The sequence below is a fragment of the Stegostoma tigrinum genome, chromosome 26 (genome assembly GCF_030684315.1).
Source record: "Stegostoma tigrinum isolate sSteTig4 chromosome 26, sSteTig4.hap1, whole genome shotgun sequence".
In the NCBI taxonomy this organism is placed as follows: domain Eukaryota; kingdom Metazoa; phylum Chordata; class Chondrichthyes; order Orectolobiformes; family Stegostomatidae; genus Stegostoma; species Stegostoma tigrinum.
Genome location: NC_081379.1, coordinates 38,656,203 through 38,674,353, shown reverse-complemented (window position 1 = coordinate 38,674,353; position 18,151 = coordinate 38,656,203). Strand labels below are relative to the sequence as shown.

The 18,151-nt window shown below is 39.8% G+C and overlaps 1 protein-coding gene across 1 annotated transcript in view; it reads left to right on the top strand.

Moving 5' to 3' along the window:
- unc119.1 (unc-119 homolog 1) overlaps positions 1 to 11,376 on the top strand; it is a 61,340-nt gene extending 49,964 nt beyond the window's left edge. Inside the window, exon 5 of the mRNA XM_048556164.2 lies at positions 5,307 to 11,376. Within this exon, the coding sequence (XP_048412121.2) occupies positions 5,307 to 5,419 (113 nt within the window). The 3' untranslated portion in view covers positions 5,420 to 11,376. The remainder of the gene's footprint in view (positions 1 to 5,306) is intronic.
- Positions 11,377 to 18,151: the final 6,775 nt, after the last annotated feature.

Below are 18,151 nucleotides of genomic sequence, written 5' to 3'. Positions count from 1 at the left end.
GTTTAAACTTCCTTGGCAGGGGGATGTGATCCTGAGGATATATTTACTTGGGCTAAAATTAGAAGTGGAAATGGAAGACAGAAATCCTTTTGGAAGGCAGAGGAATCATAGAATCCCTGCAGTGTGGAAACAGGCCCTTTGGCCCAACAAGTCCACACTGAACCCCAGAGCATCCAACCCAGACCTATCCCCTTATAACCCACCTAATCTACACCTCCCCTGAGCATAATGGACAATTTAGCATGGCCTGTCCACCTAACCTGCACATCTTTGGACTGTGGGAGGAAACTGGAGCACCTGGAGGAAACGCATGCAGCCACAAGGACAATGTGCAAACTCCAAACAGACAGTGGTTCGAGGCTGGAATTGAACCCAGGTCCCTGGCGCTGTGAGGCAGCAGTGCTAACCACTGAGCCACCGTGCTGCCCCTGTACTTAAGTGTAGGAAACAACTAAGTTTAGAAAATTTAAAAAAATGGGTTTGGCAGTGCTCTAGGACATCTACTACTGTACAAGGAATATGGTAAATAAAATGGATGAGCAGATGGCATAAATAGAAATGTAGCACTGTGATATAGCTGTTAAAGAAACACGGCTCAAAGAGAGACTGGAATGACAACACAATGTTCTTCGCAGATAAAGAAGGATATTAAAAAAAAGCGTGGATAATATTGATTGGAGAAACAATTATAATTTTGCAAAGGTATAAGGAACACAACAGGGTAGGTCATGCCGCTGAAACTGTACTGTAGACCCTCCAAACAGTCAGCATGTTAACTGGGATGGTTTTAGTACCAAAGGAATGGAAGGAACAGAGCTATTAAAATGCATTTGGGAGAATCTTTGGCCACAATATAGCAAGTCCATTCAGAGATGCCACAGGTAGACCAGCCCTGAAGAAGGGTTATATCTGAAATGTTGATTGTTCCTTTCCTCCAGATGCTGCCTGGCTTGCTGTGTTCTTCCAGCCTCCTGTCTGTCTACCTTTGATTCCAGCATCTGCAGTTTTTTTTGTCTCTGAGAAGCCACAGAGCTGGACTTAGTTTCAGGCAATTAAGCTCGACAGGTGGAAGGAAGTGGGTGTGCATTTTATTGGAAATGATCATAATTCAGATGATTTTAATACAACTATAGAAAAGACCTAAGATAGAACAGAAGTTAGCTCTAAATTGGGGCAAAGACCAACTTTACTAAACTGAGGACTGATTCAGCAAAAGTGGCCTGAAAACAACTGTGTGAAGGTATGTCAATATTAGAACAGTGGGAGTCATTTAAAGGGGAGATCCACAGGCCCCAGAGTTAAACATGTTCACATAAAGTAAAAGTGTGGGGTGGTCAAATCTAGGGCAGCTTGAATGTCCAGGGTTACAGGTTAAGATCAAGCAGAAATGGAAAGCTTACGTTAGACATTGAGAACTCAGTACTCCAGAAAGCCGAGATGAGTATAGGGAGTACAGTGGTGAGACCATAAGAAAATTAGAAAAATAAAGGAAGGATGTCAAAGAATATTGACAGGATCAATAAGAACCCAGAGGCACCATTGAAAGTATACTGTCTAGGTGCATGACAGCCAGGTATGGCGACTGCTGTACCCAGGACTGTAAGAAAATACAGAAGGTGGTATGCGCAGTCCAGACCGTCACAGAAGCCAGCCTTCCATCAATGGACTCTATTGACATGGCTTGCTGCCGTGGAAAGGTGGCCAACATCAGCAAAAGCCCATTGCACCCTGGTAATGCTTTCCTACAACCTCTTCTGTCAGGCAGAAGATACAGAAGTCTGAACACATGCACCAGCAGGTTCAGGCCCCATTTAGATTACTGTGTGCAATTTTGGACCCCACACCTCAGGAAGGACAGACTGGCGCTGGAGTGTGTCCAGCGGAGATTCACACGGATGATCCCTGGAATGGTAGGTTTAATGTATGATGAATGGCTAAGGATCCTGGGATTGTATTCATTAGAGTTTAGAAGGTTGAGGGGAGATCTAAGAGAAACTTAGAAAATAATGTCTGGCTTAGAAAAGGTGGACGCTGGGAAGTTGTTTCCGTTAGGCAGGGAGACTAGGACCCGTGGGCACAACCTTAGAATTAGAGGGGGTAAATTTAAAACGGAAATGAGGAGACATTTCTTCAGCCAGACAGTGGTGGTGCTGTGGAATTCATTGCCACGGAGCGCAGTTAAATGTCTTCAAGGCAGAGATTGATAAATTCTAGATCTCACAAGGAATCAAGGGCTACGGGGAGAGTGCAGGGAAGTGGAGTTGAAGTGCCCATCAGCCATGATTACATGGCGGAGTGGACCCGATGGGCTGAATGGCCTTACTTCCACTCCTATGTCTTATGGTCTTTCCAGCTGTTATCAGACTATTGAATTGACTGTAACCTCAAATAATGTAACCTGCCATGTAACCTGTATGCCTCTAAATCTTTTTCATCTGAACATCCTTTGCTTGCTGTGGTCTACATGTATTACTCATTAAACAAAGCTTTTCACTGTATTTCGGTACACGTGATAATCAATTGATCAATCAGGTGTTTAACATCAATATATTAATAGGATAACTAAAGGAAGATTAGGCCCATAAAAGACGGTAATCTTTTAAAACCGTAATCTTTATGTGGCGATAAAAGATGTGAATATGTTTCTTGATTAATTCATTATGTCTGTCTTTGCAGAAGTGTGGATAAATGAACGCATTGTACTTAAGTGTGACACAATGGATGTAATAACCTTAGTGGGAGAGGAAGTATTTAGGAAATTAAGATCTTTGAAAGTGGATAAATTTACAGGGCTGGATGAAATGTATCTTTGGCTGTTAAAAATAAGCCAGGGAGGAAATAACAGATTCTCTGATCATTATTTTCTCATTTCAATTGGGTGCAGATGTGCTGGAGGAATGTAGGTTGGTTAGCTTTGTATTTTTGTTTAAAAATGGAGAAACAATTACTTGTCAGTCTAACCGTGGTAGAGGGCAACTTATTGAAACCAATACTGAGAGACTAGATAAACTGTTACTTTAAAAGGCATAGAGTAATCAAGAGCACCCCTTGTGGACTTTTTAAGGGACGTTCATGGCTGAGTAAATTGATTGAATTCTTTGAGGAGGTAACATGCTGGATTGATCAGGATCATATAGTTGTTGTGGTCTGCATGAGTTTTAGCAGGGATTTTGTTAAGGTACTAAATGGCTGACAGGTTTTTAAAATGCCCCATGGAATCCAGGGGAATGTAGCAAACTGGATATAAATTGATTCAGTGGTAGAAAATAATGATTGTCAGATATTTTTGGACTGGAAAGCTGTTTCCATTGGTATTCAGTATGAGATACCCTACTTTGTAGTATGTATTAATGATTTGGACTTCAGTTTAGGGCGTGGTCAAGAATTTTGCAGACAACAAAAAATTGATGTGTGGTTCAGTATTAGGGGTGAAGCTGAGGGCTGCAGGAAGATATCAATGGGCTGGTCAGATGGATAAAAAAAATAAATTCAACCCAGAAAAGTGCAAGATAGTATATTTGTGGAGGTCAAACAAGGCAAAAGAGTACACAGTTAATGGGAGGATTCTGGACGGTTTAAATAAATGAAGGACCCTGGTGTGCATGTCCACAGATTTATGAAGACAGCAGGAAAGCTTGATTAAATGGTCAGGAAGGCATATGGCAAATGTCCTTGTGTGCCTTAGCTAATAAAGAGCAAGGAAGTTATGCCGAAGTTATATAAAAGAACAGTTGGGCTACGACTGTACTGTTCTGGCCACATAATTACAGAAAGAATGTAATTGCATTAGAAATGGTACAGCAGAGGTTTACAAGCATGTTGCCAGGACTAAAAAAATTCCAACTATAAGGAAAGATTGGACCTGCTCGGAATTGTTTATCTTGGAACAGAGGAGACTGAGGGGAGATTTAATTGAAAAAAGAATGAGCTGTCTGGCTAAAACAGATGGGAAGGACTTATTTGACATAGATAGGACAGTGATTGGTAGAAAGGTTAAAGTGGGATAAATGTTTTCTTCCAAGGTGGTGTAGGTCTGGGATTCACTGCCTGAAGGAGAATTAGAGGCAAAAATCCTCAACTCATTTAAAATAGAGATAACAAGGCATAGAGCTGGATGAACAAAGCAGGCCAGGCAGCATCAGAGGAGCAGGAAAACTGATGTTTTGGGTCTGCACCCTTCTTCAGAAAAAATTTCTTTTTCTTCTGAAGAAGGGTCCAGACCCAAAACATCAGCTTTCCTGCCCCTTTGATCTGCCTGCCCTTCTGTGTTCATCCAGCTCCACACATTGTTATCTCAGATTCTCCAGCATCTGCAGTTCCTACTATCTCTGAACTCATTTAAAAGGTGTCTTCATATGCACCTGAAGACCTGAAAACTCCAAAGATACAGAAGAAATACTGAAAAATGGAATCCTCCTGTACTATGATAATAAAATGTGAGGCTGGATGAACACAGCAGGCCAAGCAGCATCTCAGGAGCACAAAAGCTGACGTTTCGGGCCTAGACCCTTCATCAGAGACCCTTCATCTGCTTGGCCTGCTGTGTTCATCCAGCCTCACATTTTATTATCTTGGAATCTCCAGCATCTGCAGTTCCCATTATCTCTGATTTTGTGCTCCTGAGATGCTGCTTGGCCTGCTGTGTTCATCCAGCCTCACATTTTATTATCTTGGAATCTCCAGCATCTGCAGTTCCCATTATCTCCTCCTGTACTATAATGTTTTTCTACACTTCCTAAGTATCCAAAAAGGAGGCATGTGCAGGATTGCGAGGAAGGTTAGGGGAAGTTGTAATATGTGAGTTGTTTCTTAGGAAGGGCTGGCACTGTGGGTTGAATGGCTGGTTGTCTTCTGTCCTGCAGTGATTCTGTGATTGAATCCTCATCATGCGTTTTAGATCACCTGCCAAGTTTACTTCATGTAAACGTGTTACTGTTAGGATCATTCAGGATATTTCCTGGAAACTCTTTAATGCAGATTGAAAATTAACCATGATAAAAATGGTTTAAGAAAGGTTTTAATAGCTCTACTGGTCTGCAGGTACTATGCTAGACAAATGGCTGTGCTGGAGACAATGGATCCTTCATTGGTTCAGTAGATCTAGAGTGAAGGAAATCCAACAGGGGAATTGAATGCATAGAGGGCTTCTTTGGGACAGTGATGGGGGAGTAAAATTGTAGTTCTGAAAGATTGACATGCCTATCCTAAATATTTAGATTCAAACTATTATAGTTTTAGTTTGAAGCTTTCATATTTTCAGTGGATTTTGGAATACTAATTTGCACATTCTTTTTCTCTCTCTGCAGTTCAGGAGATGGTGGATAATCCATATGACACACGGTCTGACAGTTTTTACTTTGTGGACAGCAAGCTGATCATGCACAACAAGGCAGATTACGCATATAATGGAGGACAGTAGTGGAACAGTTTAAAGAGAATATGTTTCAACATTGATTCAGCTCATTCAGGCTAAGCCTTCATTGATGATGAAGAGAGTGGCTTTTGGCTGTGAATTATCTTTTATCATTTCTATGTATTCTGCACTAGAGGAGAAAAGTTCAGTAATGCTTACTAATGGTCGAATTGATTGAGATGGAGTTTGAAATTTCACCCACATACTTATATGTAAAATGAATGCCTAGCTATGATGAAAGATTCCTTATAATGAAAGGACCGATTTGTATTTATAGTAGAATATTCACTGTGTGTTAACATGGCCTTGCACTATGTTTAGGAATGGATGGAAGACACTAGAGGTAATTTAGTTAAAGGACCAAATCATTCCCATTTATGCAAAAATAATTAGTGCACCTAGCTAACCTTCTTTCTGTTAAAATGTGCATTAAAAATATCCATTCACTTGGTGACCACAGTGCAGGACTTCACATATTAAATGGAGCAATATCCAAGACTTAACTTGAAAATATACAAAGAATGTTACGTTTTTATCAATAGCTACAGCTTATTAAGTCTTAAAAAATTAGATGCAAAGATTTTTAAAAAGGAATGGAAGTTGTTCTTAAGAAATGGTAATGCTTGCTTCCACATCATCCATAACACATCAGGCTAAAGTTATTAAATATGATTCCTTTTTGACATTAATTGGTAGTTGTGACTGACAAAATAAGCACATCCTTTAAAACTATTATGGTGCCTCGTTTGAGAGCAGTTTAGTTTTTTTGGCTTTGAATACCCTTTTATATAGAAATTATTGTAAACCTGCAAAGGTTCTTTCGTTCATTTAGTTGCTCCGTGTTCTCCATCTGTTACTGATCTTTGTCCAACAAAATGTTTAGTATTTCCAAAGTTGTAATTATTTGAAAGTAGACCCCTCAATCCAAAGACTACCTTCCATGTTCTGTATCAGAAACTGAATGGTTAAATACTTAATAAATGCATTTATTTCCTTTTTAACTTGCAAAATTCTCCTGTCAAGTTTTGAGATGATGCATCATTGCTCAAATGCCAGAAGCATTGGACACAAGGGACATGATCTGCCAAAAAAGATCAGAATCTGTCAAAATTTACATTTTGTTTTGAGCTATAGCTTGAATGTGACTGATACCATTATAATTGTATTGACATGACATGAATGTAAGTAAGTGATTACAGAAGAATATAATTGCCTTCTTTATGTTCCAAGGCACTTCTAGTTGAAACTGAAATATTTTCAGATTCCTCAAACTGTGGCTGCTTTCAATTCTGAGAAATGTAAAGGCAACCCGAAGCACACCTGGTAAAGCCTTAGTCACTATTTTTGGTATTCCCAATTCTAAATCTCTAACATTTTTTTTTAGTTTGATATAACAGTTCTTAAAGCATGACTTTGATTACTGCTCAGTCTCTATGGGTTGTAGTGAAAAGCAACATGAGTTCTAAACTTGTGGATTTTCAGAACAGCTGGCAAATGCATTGGTACTTCTGCTAATGGTTCTGATTTCAAAGTTCAGAACACAAATGTCAGAAACATTGTGCTTACAATTAAATCCATGTAATGACATTCTGAACACAGTCTGAAATCTCCTTTGTATAATTATAGACCAGAAAGAGGTTGCTTTAGAGAAATCTGAATGCCCGTTAAGTCAAAGAAATGCTAGCATTAGCCATAATGTTGGATTGTTTGTATTTAGTTTGTCTTGCCGATTTTTATAAATTTGGATATTATGGTCAAGTGTTGGCAACAGAGAGGTTGGTGAGCCTTTTAATGAGGCTATTTGGCGCTTAGCAGATTTTTCTGAAAGAAAAGCCTTTAAGCATGTTAACAGTGTGATACTGTTCCCATTGTCTTCAGTCCGTTCATATTTTTCATTATGTATTGTTTTTAATTTGACAATCTTGTCATTAAGTCATTAATTTGTCAAGTTATTAATGGGATGTAGCAACAGTACTCATTTCTTGCTAACGTTAAAAAAGTGAATACTGATGATACAGGACATACTGATTTTAAAACTGAATGTTGGCATTAATGGTCAGAAAAATGTAATAACTTAGAGATGTATTGTCATATTTTCTGTTAGTTTCAAACTGTTTGACATTTCTAGTAGCACAGTGATTCCATCAGTATATTCTCAAGAGAAAAACAGATCAGGACTTCTCATAGATATTGTCTATTTTAAAAAGATGTCGGTGAATTTTGATTAGTACTTTGGAAATTTACTTTGATCTATTAGGATTGGGGCTTCACTGACATTGCTAAAGAATTAAATAAATTTATAGTAGCCTTCAAAATTTATTCTTCCGAATTCCAATGTTCAACACTCTTCATCCTGATTTCTTGTCCATCCACCTGAAAATTGGACAACCTAGCAAGAACTGCAGAAAAGGAAATCAAAAAGCAAGTCTCGAATGTAAATTGTCGATTTGAGTTTTCCATGGAAATGAGAGAAAAGGTTTTAGTAGTCAGTAGAATGGTATGAAAGCTGAAGTTTACCAATCAGTATAAACAAAGATGCCTCGTGTTTTTTTTGAATCATGGAGAGGGTTATTGAATAAAGTTTTTGTTTTTTTTTAAAGAGATAAATGTAACATCCATTGTAATTTACACCAGGCTGGTTTAATTGGGTTTCAGATCACTTGAAACACTTTGATTACTTACAAAATATGTTGGTTCATGTACAGATTTGCTCAACTCTGGCCTCCAAGCACCAAATAACAGTTACAGGAAGGAGCAAGTATTTTTACATTTGGTAGTAGAAACTAGGAGCTAACTTTGGTCTTTGACTTGACAAGAAGACAGAAGTCACTGAAAATATATCTCATGTAACTTAACTAGGGCGTTGACTGTAAACTGGTATTGTTTTGCAGTTTGGTACCTTTTTATATTTTAACTGTCTACTTCTGATTTCTCTCCCACCTTTGACAATGAAATCTATAAGCACTGAATCTATATTAGATCCATTACTTGACAATTCTCAGAGTCGGAATGGCGCATCCATATACGTTAGTTATGTTTGTTTGATAGCCTGCTTTATTTAATAAGACCCACAATGTTGTAATGTTTGATTTTTTTTTTCTTCCCACACCCCCATATCTACTTTCATTCAATTGCTAATGGAATTATTTGTGCACAACTGAAGCAAGTACAATCCTGTATACCTATTTGCTAAGCTCCAAACTTGCATGGAAATGCAGTTGACAATGTCTGCCTTCTCTTTGTTTTCAGATTTGCATTAATTTAATTGAAACTGTGTCTGATAAGACTTCCTAGGGGAGTGACTCTTAATCTTACTTCATTTTGTAGTCTGTTTCACAGCCAATTTACCCTCCAAGTTTAAAGTTAGTGAGAAGTGGTTCAGAATGTACAATGTTAAACTAGCAGAGAGAGAGAGAGAGGGATTCCCATGTAAGTTCCATCATCTGCTCCGACAAGTTTTTGACCAATAATTTATTTTAACTTCGTCTTATGTGGAAAGTAAGATATGCTGTTAAGCCTGAAAATTGATAATATCTGCCAATAAAAAGATGTGGGTTAATGCCATTCGATACTTTTCCTTTATTCTCAACTTGATTTATGAAAGATTCCTCTCAAGGTCTTGTTTTAATGTTGTCTTTTATAGTATATTTTGAGACGCATAGTTATGCATTCAGAGCTCTTGTTTTTAGGAGTAGCCATATGTCCAACGGCGTGTGCTAAGAACGGGATAAAAATCTGAACTGTGTTTAGAAACTTTCTCAGCCATTCCTACAACGAAAGTGCATCTTGCGGTGCATACTTATTGCCATAAGCTGAATGATGTTTGTGTTGCCAGCTTTTCCAAAAAAGGCTTTTTAAAAAAAAAATCTGACTTGAAAGAGTTCACTAAAGTTATGGTCACTTATCCCAATATGAAAATCCATTTAAAGCCAAGATATAGGACAGCAACTCATGTTGAATAATCTTAAATGAAAGCTTAAGGATCATGAGTTAAGATGCATGAATGTGTTTGTGTTAGCACATCACAATTTCCTAGCAAGATTTCCGCATACAATACCGTTCAAATCTGTTTAGCTGCTTTCTCTGCTTTACCCTGGATTTGCTTGTATTTGTACAATCCAAGGCATCATTGCGGTACCTTTTTTGTCTTCAGGTCAACATTGCATGTGAAAATTGAGCACTGTACATGCATTTTCTTTGCAGGGTACCATAGATACCAGGTTTTCTCAAGCACTCAAATAAAAACAGCTTATGGCTTTCTTTGGCACCCAAAAGCAGTGTAAATCTTTTATTTTGAAGAAAGATGAAAAATGTGTTAGAGCTGCTTGTAATCTATTTGGCCCTTGATGATCTTGAAGATGGAGATGTTTTCTAACTCCCTTGTGAACTAATTTGTATTAGTCACTTCTGAAACCTTTGAAATGTTTCTAAATTAGAGGCTGAAATTTCTTGAATTATTTTTACTAGCTTAAGAAAATTGAGAAATTTATATATTTTAGGAAGGAACTCATAAGCAGATAGGTTAGTTGAAAAAAGGAAGCAAAAATGTGAACCTAGTTTTGTCTATTTCCCCAGTACTAAGAATTTTATCATATTCATTAGAATCTGAGTTTTCGGTCGATATGTGGTTTTCTTAGAATATATTAGTTGTTTCTTTGGAACTTAGTGCAGGCAGAATGCAGATTTCTGCAGACACGTTCACATAAGTTTCCCTATTTTGCTGTTTTCCAGATGGATTAACCATGCATTAATGCAAAATGGGTAATTGACTAAAAATGAAAGTCTTGCCTGATTGAGGGAGAAAGTACCAAAGCGATCAAATTATTTCCTTGCAGGCTTGAGGAAAGGAAACTGGTTATCTGCCCTGTAGTCATACAGGCAACATATCCAGTGCACTGACTTTCGACCATTGACTCTTAGGAGGATGAGTTGGCCTCCATTAATTGTATTTTCCACTATCTTCACTTCTAGAACACATTGGTGATTAGAGCAAAATAAAAAGAAGTGACACTCTGTTAAGTATTGTAATTTATGTTCTGACAGCCAGTGATTAATCACAAACAGCCAATTGGATTGCCTAAGTAAAGTGTAAGTATGTATAGTTCTTACAATAGTTGTAAGCTATGGCTCTGATTGAATAGTGGTGAAATGTAATGTGCCTGACATGTTGCCGTTTCTGTAGATTAGAGCATCCCATTGTAATAATCTTTGCTTTCCTGTTCCCTGGCATATACTAATGAAATTTGGGCATGGTCTAATAATTCAAATGGGAACAACCAACTAGTACTTAATTTACTGTTACTGCGTTCTGAGAATGGAAAACTGTATGCAATTTAACTCTCATTCATGTGAATTCTTTGCTCTGAAATTTGAGACTTTCGAAAGATAAGTATAGTTGTAAGAAAGAAAATTATTGAAAATATTTCTAAAAATACCACAGAAAAATGAATTTTGAATAAGCTTCAGTTCCTAGAAGTGCTTGGTAATGCACACAGAATAATGCAGTTCAAAATTTTCATGGTGGTCATGGTGCAACAATTCTTATAATTGCACTTTGCTATCCATCATGTAATCTCATCCATAATATTTTCAATGTTTCAGGTATATCTTGCACTTTTTTAAAAGGAAAAATGTTTCTCTGTTTCCTTATCCTTGGTCCATTCCATGTTAGTAGCACATGAATAGATGAGAAATTCTTTTTGGGATATTTTTATGAAGGGTGATAAATGTTGCTGAGTAAATCTTATATTTTTGAACTTGATAATTTGTTTAATATTTTCACAGGAAACATAAGATGCATAAATTCATATTTGTGACTTGATGCTTTGCAATTGCATTAGAACATTAAACTGTATTTTGTAACACCCTGTCTTTAATTTTTCACGTCTTAGTGATAGATGGCTTGTTTGTATGAAATGTTATTTTGTCACAGAAGAATAGTAATAAAGATTTTTGATTTTCAACTTTGTATTTATTAAATTTTCCAATTATTTGAACATCATTTTGCTCTTCTTCACAAAAGGGGTATTTACTTATATACCTAGTGAGTGGGCCTGGAACAAGTCTATACTAGATTTTAGGTAGTGGCCTCCTGAGCACAATGTTGGGCCGAGGAGTAGTAGATGGAGTTTAATTTAGATAAATGTGAAGTGCTGCATTTTGGAACGGCAAGTCAGGGCAGGACTGTACACACCTTAATGGTAAGGTCCTAGGGAGACCTTGCAGTGCAGGTTCATAGTTCCTTGAAAGTGGAGTCGCAGGTAGATGGGATTGTGAAGAAGGCAGTTTGTATGCTTGCCTTTACTGGTCAGTGCATAAATTAGAGGAGTTGGGAGGTCATATTGCTCCTTGGCCAATTTTGGAGTACTGCATGCAATTCTGGTCTCCCTCCCACAGGAAGGATGTTCTGAAACTTGAAAGGCTCAGAAAAGATTTACAAGAATGTTGCCAGGATTGGCGGGTTTGAGGTATAGGGAGAAGCTGAATAGGTTGGGGCTATTTTCCCTGGAGCATTGGAAGCTTGGGGGGACCTTATAGAAGCTTGTAAAATCATGAAGGGCTTGGTTAGGGTAAATAGGCGATGTCTTTTCCCCATGGTGGGGGAGTCCAAAACTAAAGGGCATAGGTTTACAGTGAGAGGGAAAGATATGAAGGGCACCCAAGCAAAAATGTTTTCGTGCAGAGGGTGGTGCGTGTATGGAATGCCAGAGGAAGTGATGGAGGCTGGTACAGTTACAACATTTAAAAAACATTTAGATGGATATATGAAAAGAAGAGATTAGAGGCATGTGGGCCAAATGCTGGCAAATTCGACTAGATTTATATAAGATATCTGGTCGGCATAGATAAATTGGACCGAAGGATCTGTTTCTGTGCTTTATATCTCTATGACTCATGTTGATTAGGTTCTTCTGTAATTCATATTCTCATTTGATAGTGCCAATGGAACAGTTACTACTATGTGGTGTATCCTACTTCAAGATGAGTAGGTCGAGTTCAGAAATTCTCCTTGTATGTGAATCACCAGGGTTTAATAGTTGCAAAACATGTTTCAAGCTCTGAGGAATAAAACATTAGTGTGCCTCTGAAGAGAACATATGATGGCTATTCATATGTCAACGGATAAGTTAAAGCCCATTCTCATTCTCTGTTTCAAGATACAAGATGATTGTATATTGGCATCTAAACCACGACACTACACAGCATTTAACCTGTGTGGATATCTTGGTTGCAGAACTCTTGTCTGTCTCTCAGGGTATCCTCATGATAGAAGATCTGCATTAAAGCATTCAAGACATTTCCAATACTAAGTTATCTGTTATTTGATCTATCCATCTTGACTGTTTTTGCCCAACCACTATTAAATAACTTTAGATGCACTCAGTTCTTATGTTCTGCACACTTACAGTGCTACCTCCATTTGCTGATAATTTTCAAATATATTCTACATTAGGTAATTCTGGCTAATACCTCAGCTCCTATGTTATTTAAAAGTAGGAAGAACAAGTTCCAGAACTTTTAAATGACATGGGAGTAAAGGATTCATGAATCATTCTTATCCAATATCTGTAATACTCTGAGGGGTAAAATGTTGCTCATTTCTTGTTTTCCTAAATTGATTCAATTCCAGAAACATGTAGAACAAGTAATTTGCCATGAAGATGATCATTCACGGTATTCTTTCATCTGTTCCCTCTTTCCAAACCTACAGGAGTCAAAACAATAACTGGATATTGACTTAAACCCAGCATCTCCTGTTTGCCTTGAAGAAGTGCTAGATTGAATCCTTGTTCCTAGATCACTTAAAAAGAAAATTGTGCTTTTCAAGAACCTCTATCACAGTGCAGTTTTTAGAGCAGAACTTGTAGGTTTTGTTTTCTTGTTGCTGCAGTGTTGAGTTGTTCTGTCTGTTAGCTTAAAATTTTGTGCTAAGTAATTGTTGCCATGTTTCTTCCTCCTGATAGTGCTTTCCCACCCATCTCAATGTTTGACTTCAATTTGATTTCTTCCATGTCTCCACGGTCACACCAAATGTTGCAAACAATGACCGCTAATGATTTTTTAATGGGGCTATAAAAAGATAGAAAACATTTTCTGTATCTATATCTCAAAGCTTTAAAGATGAAATCAACATTCTTGTCCACACACCGAAAGAGGCAAAATACTAGAATATTCTTGATTGCATCCTTGGTGTCAAATCATTCTATGGTCTATTCCATTCCATTGCCTATAATTTTCGCCAGACCAATAAGATGCTGTGCACTCTCTAGTTTTGACCTTTTTGAGCATTCCCAATTTTAATAGCTCCACTGCAGTGACTTTAACCACCTGGACCTTCTACAGCTCTAGAATTCTCCTCTTATACCTTCTGTCTCATCAGCTCACTTTCTTAATTCAGTACTACTTAGCACCTACCCCATTGACCAAACTTTTATCTAATATCATTAATGTGGTGTGGTGCATTTTATTTTAGATCATGCTCTTGTGAAGCATCTTGGGGCATTTTACAACATTACAACATTCGGGATATATAAATATGTTGGTGCAGAAAATGGAATGAGATGCCAGAGAAAATTGTGGAGGTGGGTACAATTATAACATTTAAAGGACATCTGGGTGGGTTCATGAATAAGAAGAGTTTGGAAGGATATGGGCCAAATGCTGGCACATGGAACTTGATCAGTTAGGATATCTGGTTGGCAGGGATGAGTTGGACCAAAGGGTCTGTTTCTGTGCTGTGGCTCAGTAGTTGGCACTGCTTCCTCACAGTGCCAGGAATCTGGGTTTGAATCCAGCCTCTGGTGGCTGTGTGGGTTTCCTCTGGGTTCTCCGGATTCCCCCCTCAGTGGGAAGATGGGCAGGTTAGGTGGGTTGGCCATACTAAATTGTCCAGGGACATGCAGGCTAGGTGGGTTAGCCATTGAAAGTGCAGTTTTCCATTGAAACCTCCAGTAGGCAGAAGCTGGGGTGCAAGATACACCAGGAAGTAGAAAAGGTATGTAAGGAAGGCAAAGCTACAGTGATCATGGGGGATTTCAATATGCAGGTAGACTGGGAAAATCGGGTTGGCATGGATTGCAAAAGAGAGGAATTTGTGGAATGTCTATGAGATGGCCTTTTGGAGCAGCTTGTGATGGAGCCCACTAGGGAACAGGCAATACTAGGTTTAGTGTTATGCAATGAGGCAGACTTGATAAGGGAGCTTAACATGAAGGAACCCTTCGGAGGCAAGGATCATAAAATGATTGAACTTACTCTGCAATTTGAGAGGGAGAAGATAGAATCAGAGATAATAGTATCATAGCTGAATAAAGGCAACGACAAAGGTATGACGGAGGTGCTGGGCAGAATTGACTGGCAGAGGAGCCTAGCAAGAAAGACAGTGGAACAGCAATGGTAGGAGTTTCTAGGAGTAATTCAGGAGACACAGCAAAAAGTCATTCCTAGGAAGAAGAAGTGAGGATGAGGTTCAGGGAAGTTGAGGCAATCATGACCCATTAGGGAAGTCAGGGATAGCATAAAAGCAAAAGAGAAAGCATATAATGTGGCAGGGGGCAGTGGGAAACCAGAGGATTTGGAAGCTTACAAAGACTAACAGACAGCAACAAAAAAAAATCAGGAGGGAGAAGATCAAATATGAGCGTAAACTAGCCAGTAATATGGAAGAGGACTGTAAGAGTGTCTTTAGATATATAAAGAGCGAAAGAGAGGCAAAAGAGGACATTTGAAAACTGGAAAATGATGCTAGAGAGATAATGGTGAGAACCAAGGAAATGGCTGAGGAACTGAATAATTACTTCGTTAGTCTTCACAATTGAAGACATGAGTAATATCCCAAAAATTATAGGGACGGAGCTGAGTATGGTGACCATGATCAAGGAGAAGGTGCTAGAAAAACTGAAGGGCCTGAGGGTGGATAAATCACCCAGACCAGATGGACCACCCCTCAGTTCTTAAGGATCTAGCTGAAGAGATAGTGGAAGTGTTAGTGGTGATCTTTCAGGAATCGCTAGAGTCATGGAGGGTCCCAGAGGACTGGAAAATCGCTAACATGACACCCCTGTTTAAAAAGGGAGTAAGGCAAAAGACAGAAAGTTACAGGCCGATTAGCCCAGACTTGGTCGTGGGTAAGATATTAGAAGGATGAGATTTCTGAATACTTGGAAGTATATGATAAAATAGGGTAAAGTCAGCATGGTTTCATCAAGGGGAGGTAATGCCTGACAAATCTGTTATAATTCTTTGAGGAAGTAATGTGCAGGTTACACCAAGGACAGCCAATGGATGTTCTCTACCTGGACTTCAAGAAGACCTTTGACAAGGTGCCACACAGGAGGCTGCTGAGTAAGATAAGGACCCATGGTGTTAGAGGCAGGGTACTAGCATGGATAGAAGATTGGCTGTCTGGCAGAAAGCAGAGAGTGGGGATAAAATGGTCCTTCTCAGGGTGGCAGTCAGTGACAAGTGGAGTTCCACAAGGGTCTGTGTTGGGACCACAGCTTTTCACTTTGTACATTAATGATCTAGATGAAGGAACTGAGGGTATTCTGGCAATGTTTGCAGATGATACAAAGATAGGTAGCGGGACAAGTAGTATTGACAATGCAGGGAGGCTGCAGAAGGATTTGGACAGGTGTGCGAGGTGAATTTGCAAGTTAAGTCAGTAGTTAGGAAGGCAAATGCAACTTTGACATTCATTTTGAGATGACTTGATAGAAAATCAGGGATGTACTTCTAAGGCTCTGGTCAGGCCACAATTGGAGTATCATGTGTAGTTTTGGACCCCATATCTCAGGAAGGATGTATTGGCCCTGAAGTGCGTTCAGAGGAGGTTCACGAGAATTGTCCCAGGAATGGAAAGCTTAACATATGAGGAATGTTTGAAGACTCTGGGTCTATAGTTGATGGAGTTTAGAAGGGTGAGGGGGTATCTAACTGAAATTTACACAACACCGAATGGCCTGGACAGAGTAGATGTTGGAAGATGTTTCCGTTGGTAGGTGAGACCAGGACCCGAACAAAGGTAAGACTTGTTCCATCGGAAATAGGGAGAAACTTCTTCAGCCAGAGAGTAGTGAATCTATGGAATTCACTGCCCCAGAAGGCTATGGAGGCCAGGTCACTGAGTACATTCAAGACAGATAGATAGGTTCTTGATTGTCAAGGGAGTCACGGGTTACAGGAAGAAAGTGGGAGATGGACTGAATGGCCTAATTTCTGCTCCTCTGTCTTATGGCCTTACAGAAGATAGAAGCAGGAGGTGGCCATTTCGCCGTTTAGGCCGGCTCTGCTGTTCATCACAATCATGGCTGATCATCTGACTCAACAGCCTAATCCTGCTTTCTCCCCATAACCTTTGATCCCATTTGCCCCCTAGGTCCTATATCTAGCTGCCTCTTGAATAGGTTCAAAGTTTTGGCATCAACTGTTTCCTGTGAAGATGAATTCCACTAGAGTGGGGGTGGGAATGGTCTTTGGAGAATCAGTGTGGTCTTGGTGCGCCGGACAGCCTGCTTCCCCAGGGTAGGGAACCTGATTTTCTGCGTACACTTACAGGAATTTATCCAAATATTCGCTTGCAACAATTATAAAATAAATGTATATATTAATGTTTGATACAGTGGAAACATCTGGCTTGGCAATATCTGAGGAGAGAAAGAAAACAGTTTTAATGTTTAAATAATATATTCTTATATTTAAATAGTACATTCTTATATTTTAATAATAGAAAGGACACCGGCTCCTACAACTTCTCGAAGCTTGAATGATTGCAGCGGGGCTTTGGGCTCGGAACGAAGCAGTGCAGCCTCGAGCTGTCAGGAGTCGGGTGGGTGTGGGGGACGCTGTGCGGGATGCACAAGACGCCTGCGGGAATGGTGATAATGGGAACTGCAGATGCTGGAGAATCCAAGATAATGAAATGTGAGGCTGAATGAACACAGCAGGCCCAGCAGCATCTAAACTGACGTTTCGGGCCTAGACCCTTCATCAGAGAGGGGGATGGGGTGAGGGTTCTGGAATAAATAGGGAGAGAGGGGGAGGCGGACCGAAGATGGAGAGAAAAGAAGATGGGTGGAGAGGAGAGTATAGGTGGGGAGGTAGGGAGGGGATAGGTCAGTCCAGGGAAGACGGACAGGTCAAAGAGGTGGGATGAGGTTAGTAGGAAATGGAGGTGGGGATGGGTGAGAGGAAGAACAGGTTAGGGAGGCAGAGACAGGTTGGACTGGTTTTGGGATGCAGTGGGTGGAGGGGAAGAGCTGGGCTGGTTGTGTGGTGCAGTGGGGGGAGGGGACGAACTGGGCTGCTTTTGGGATGCAGTAGGGGAAGGGGAGATTTTGAAGCCGGTGAAGTCCACATTGATACCATTGGGCTGCAGGGTTCTCAAGCGGAATATGAGTTGCTGTTCCTGCAACCTTCGGGTGGCATCATTGTGGCACTGCAGGAGGCCCATGATGGACATGTCATCTAAAGAATGGGAGGGGGAGTGGAAATGGTTTGCGACTGGGAGGTGCAGTTGTTTATTGCGAACCGAGCGGAGGTGTTCTGCAAAGCGGTCCCCAAGCCTCCGCTTGGTTTCCCCAATGTAGAGAAAGCCACAGCGGGTACACTGGATGCAGTATACCACATTGGCAGATGTGCAGGTGAACCTCTGCTTAATGTGGAAGGTCATCTTGGGGCCTGGGATAGGGGTGAGGGAGGAGGTGTGGTGACAAGTGTAGCATTTCCTGCGGTTGCAGG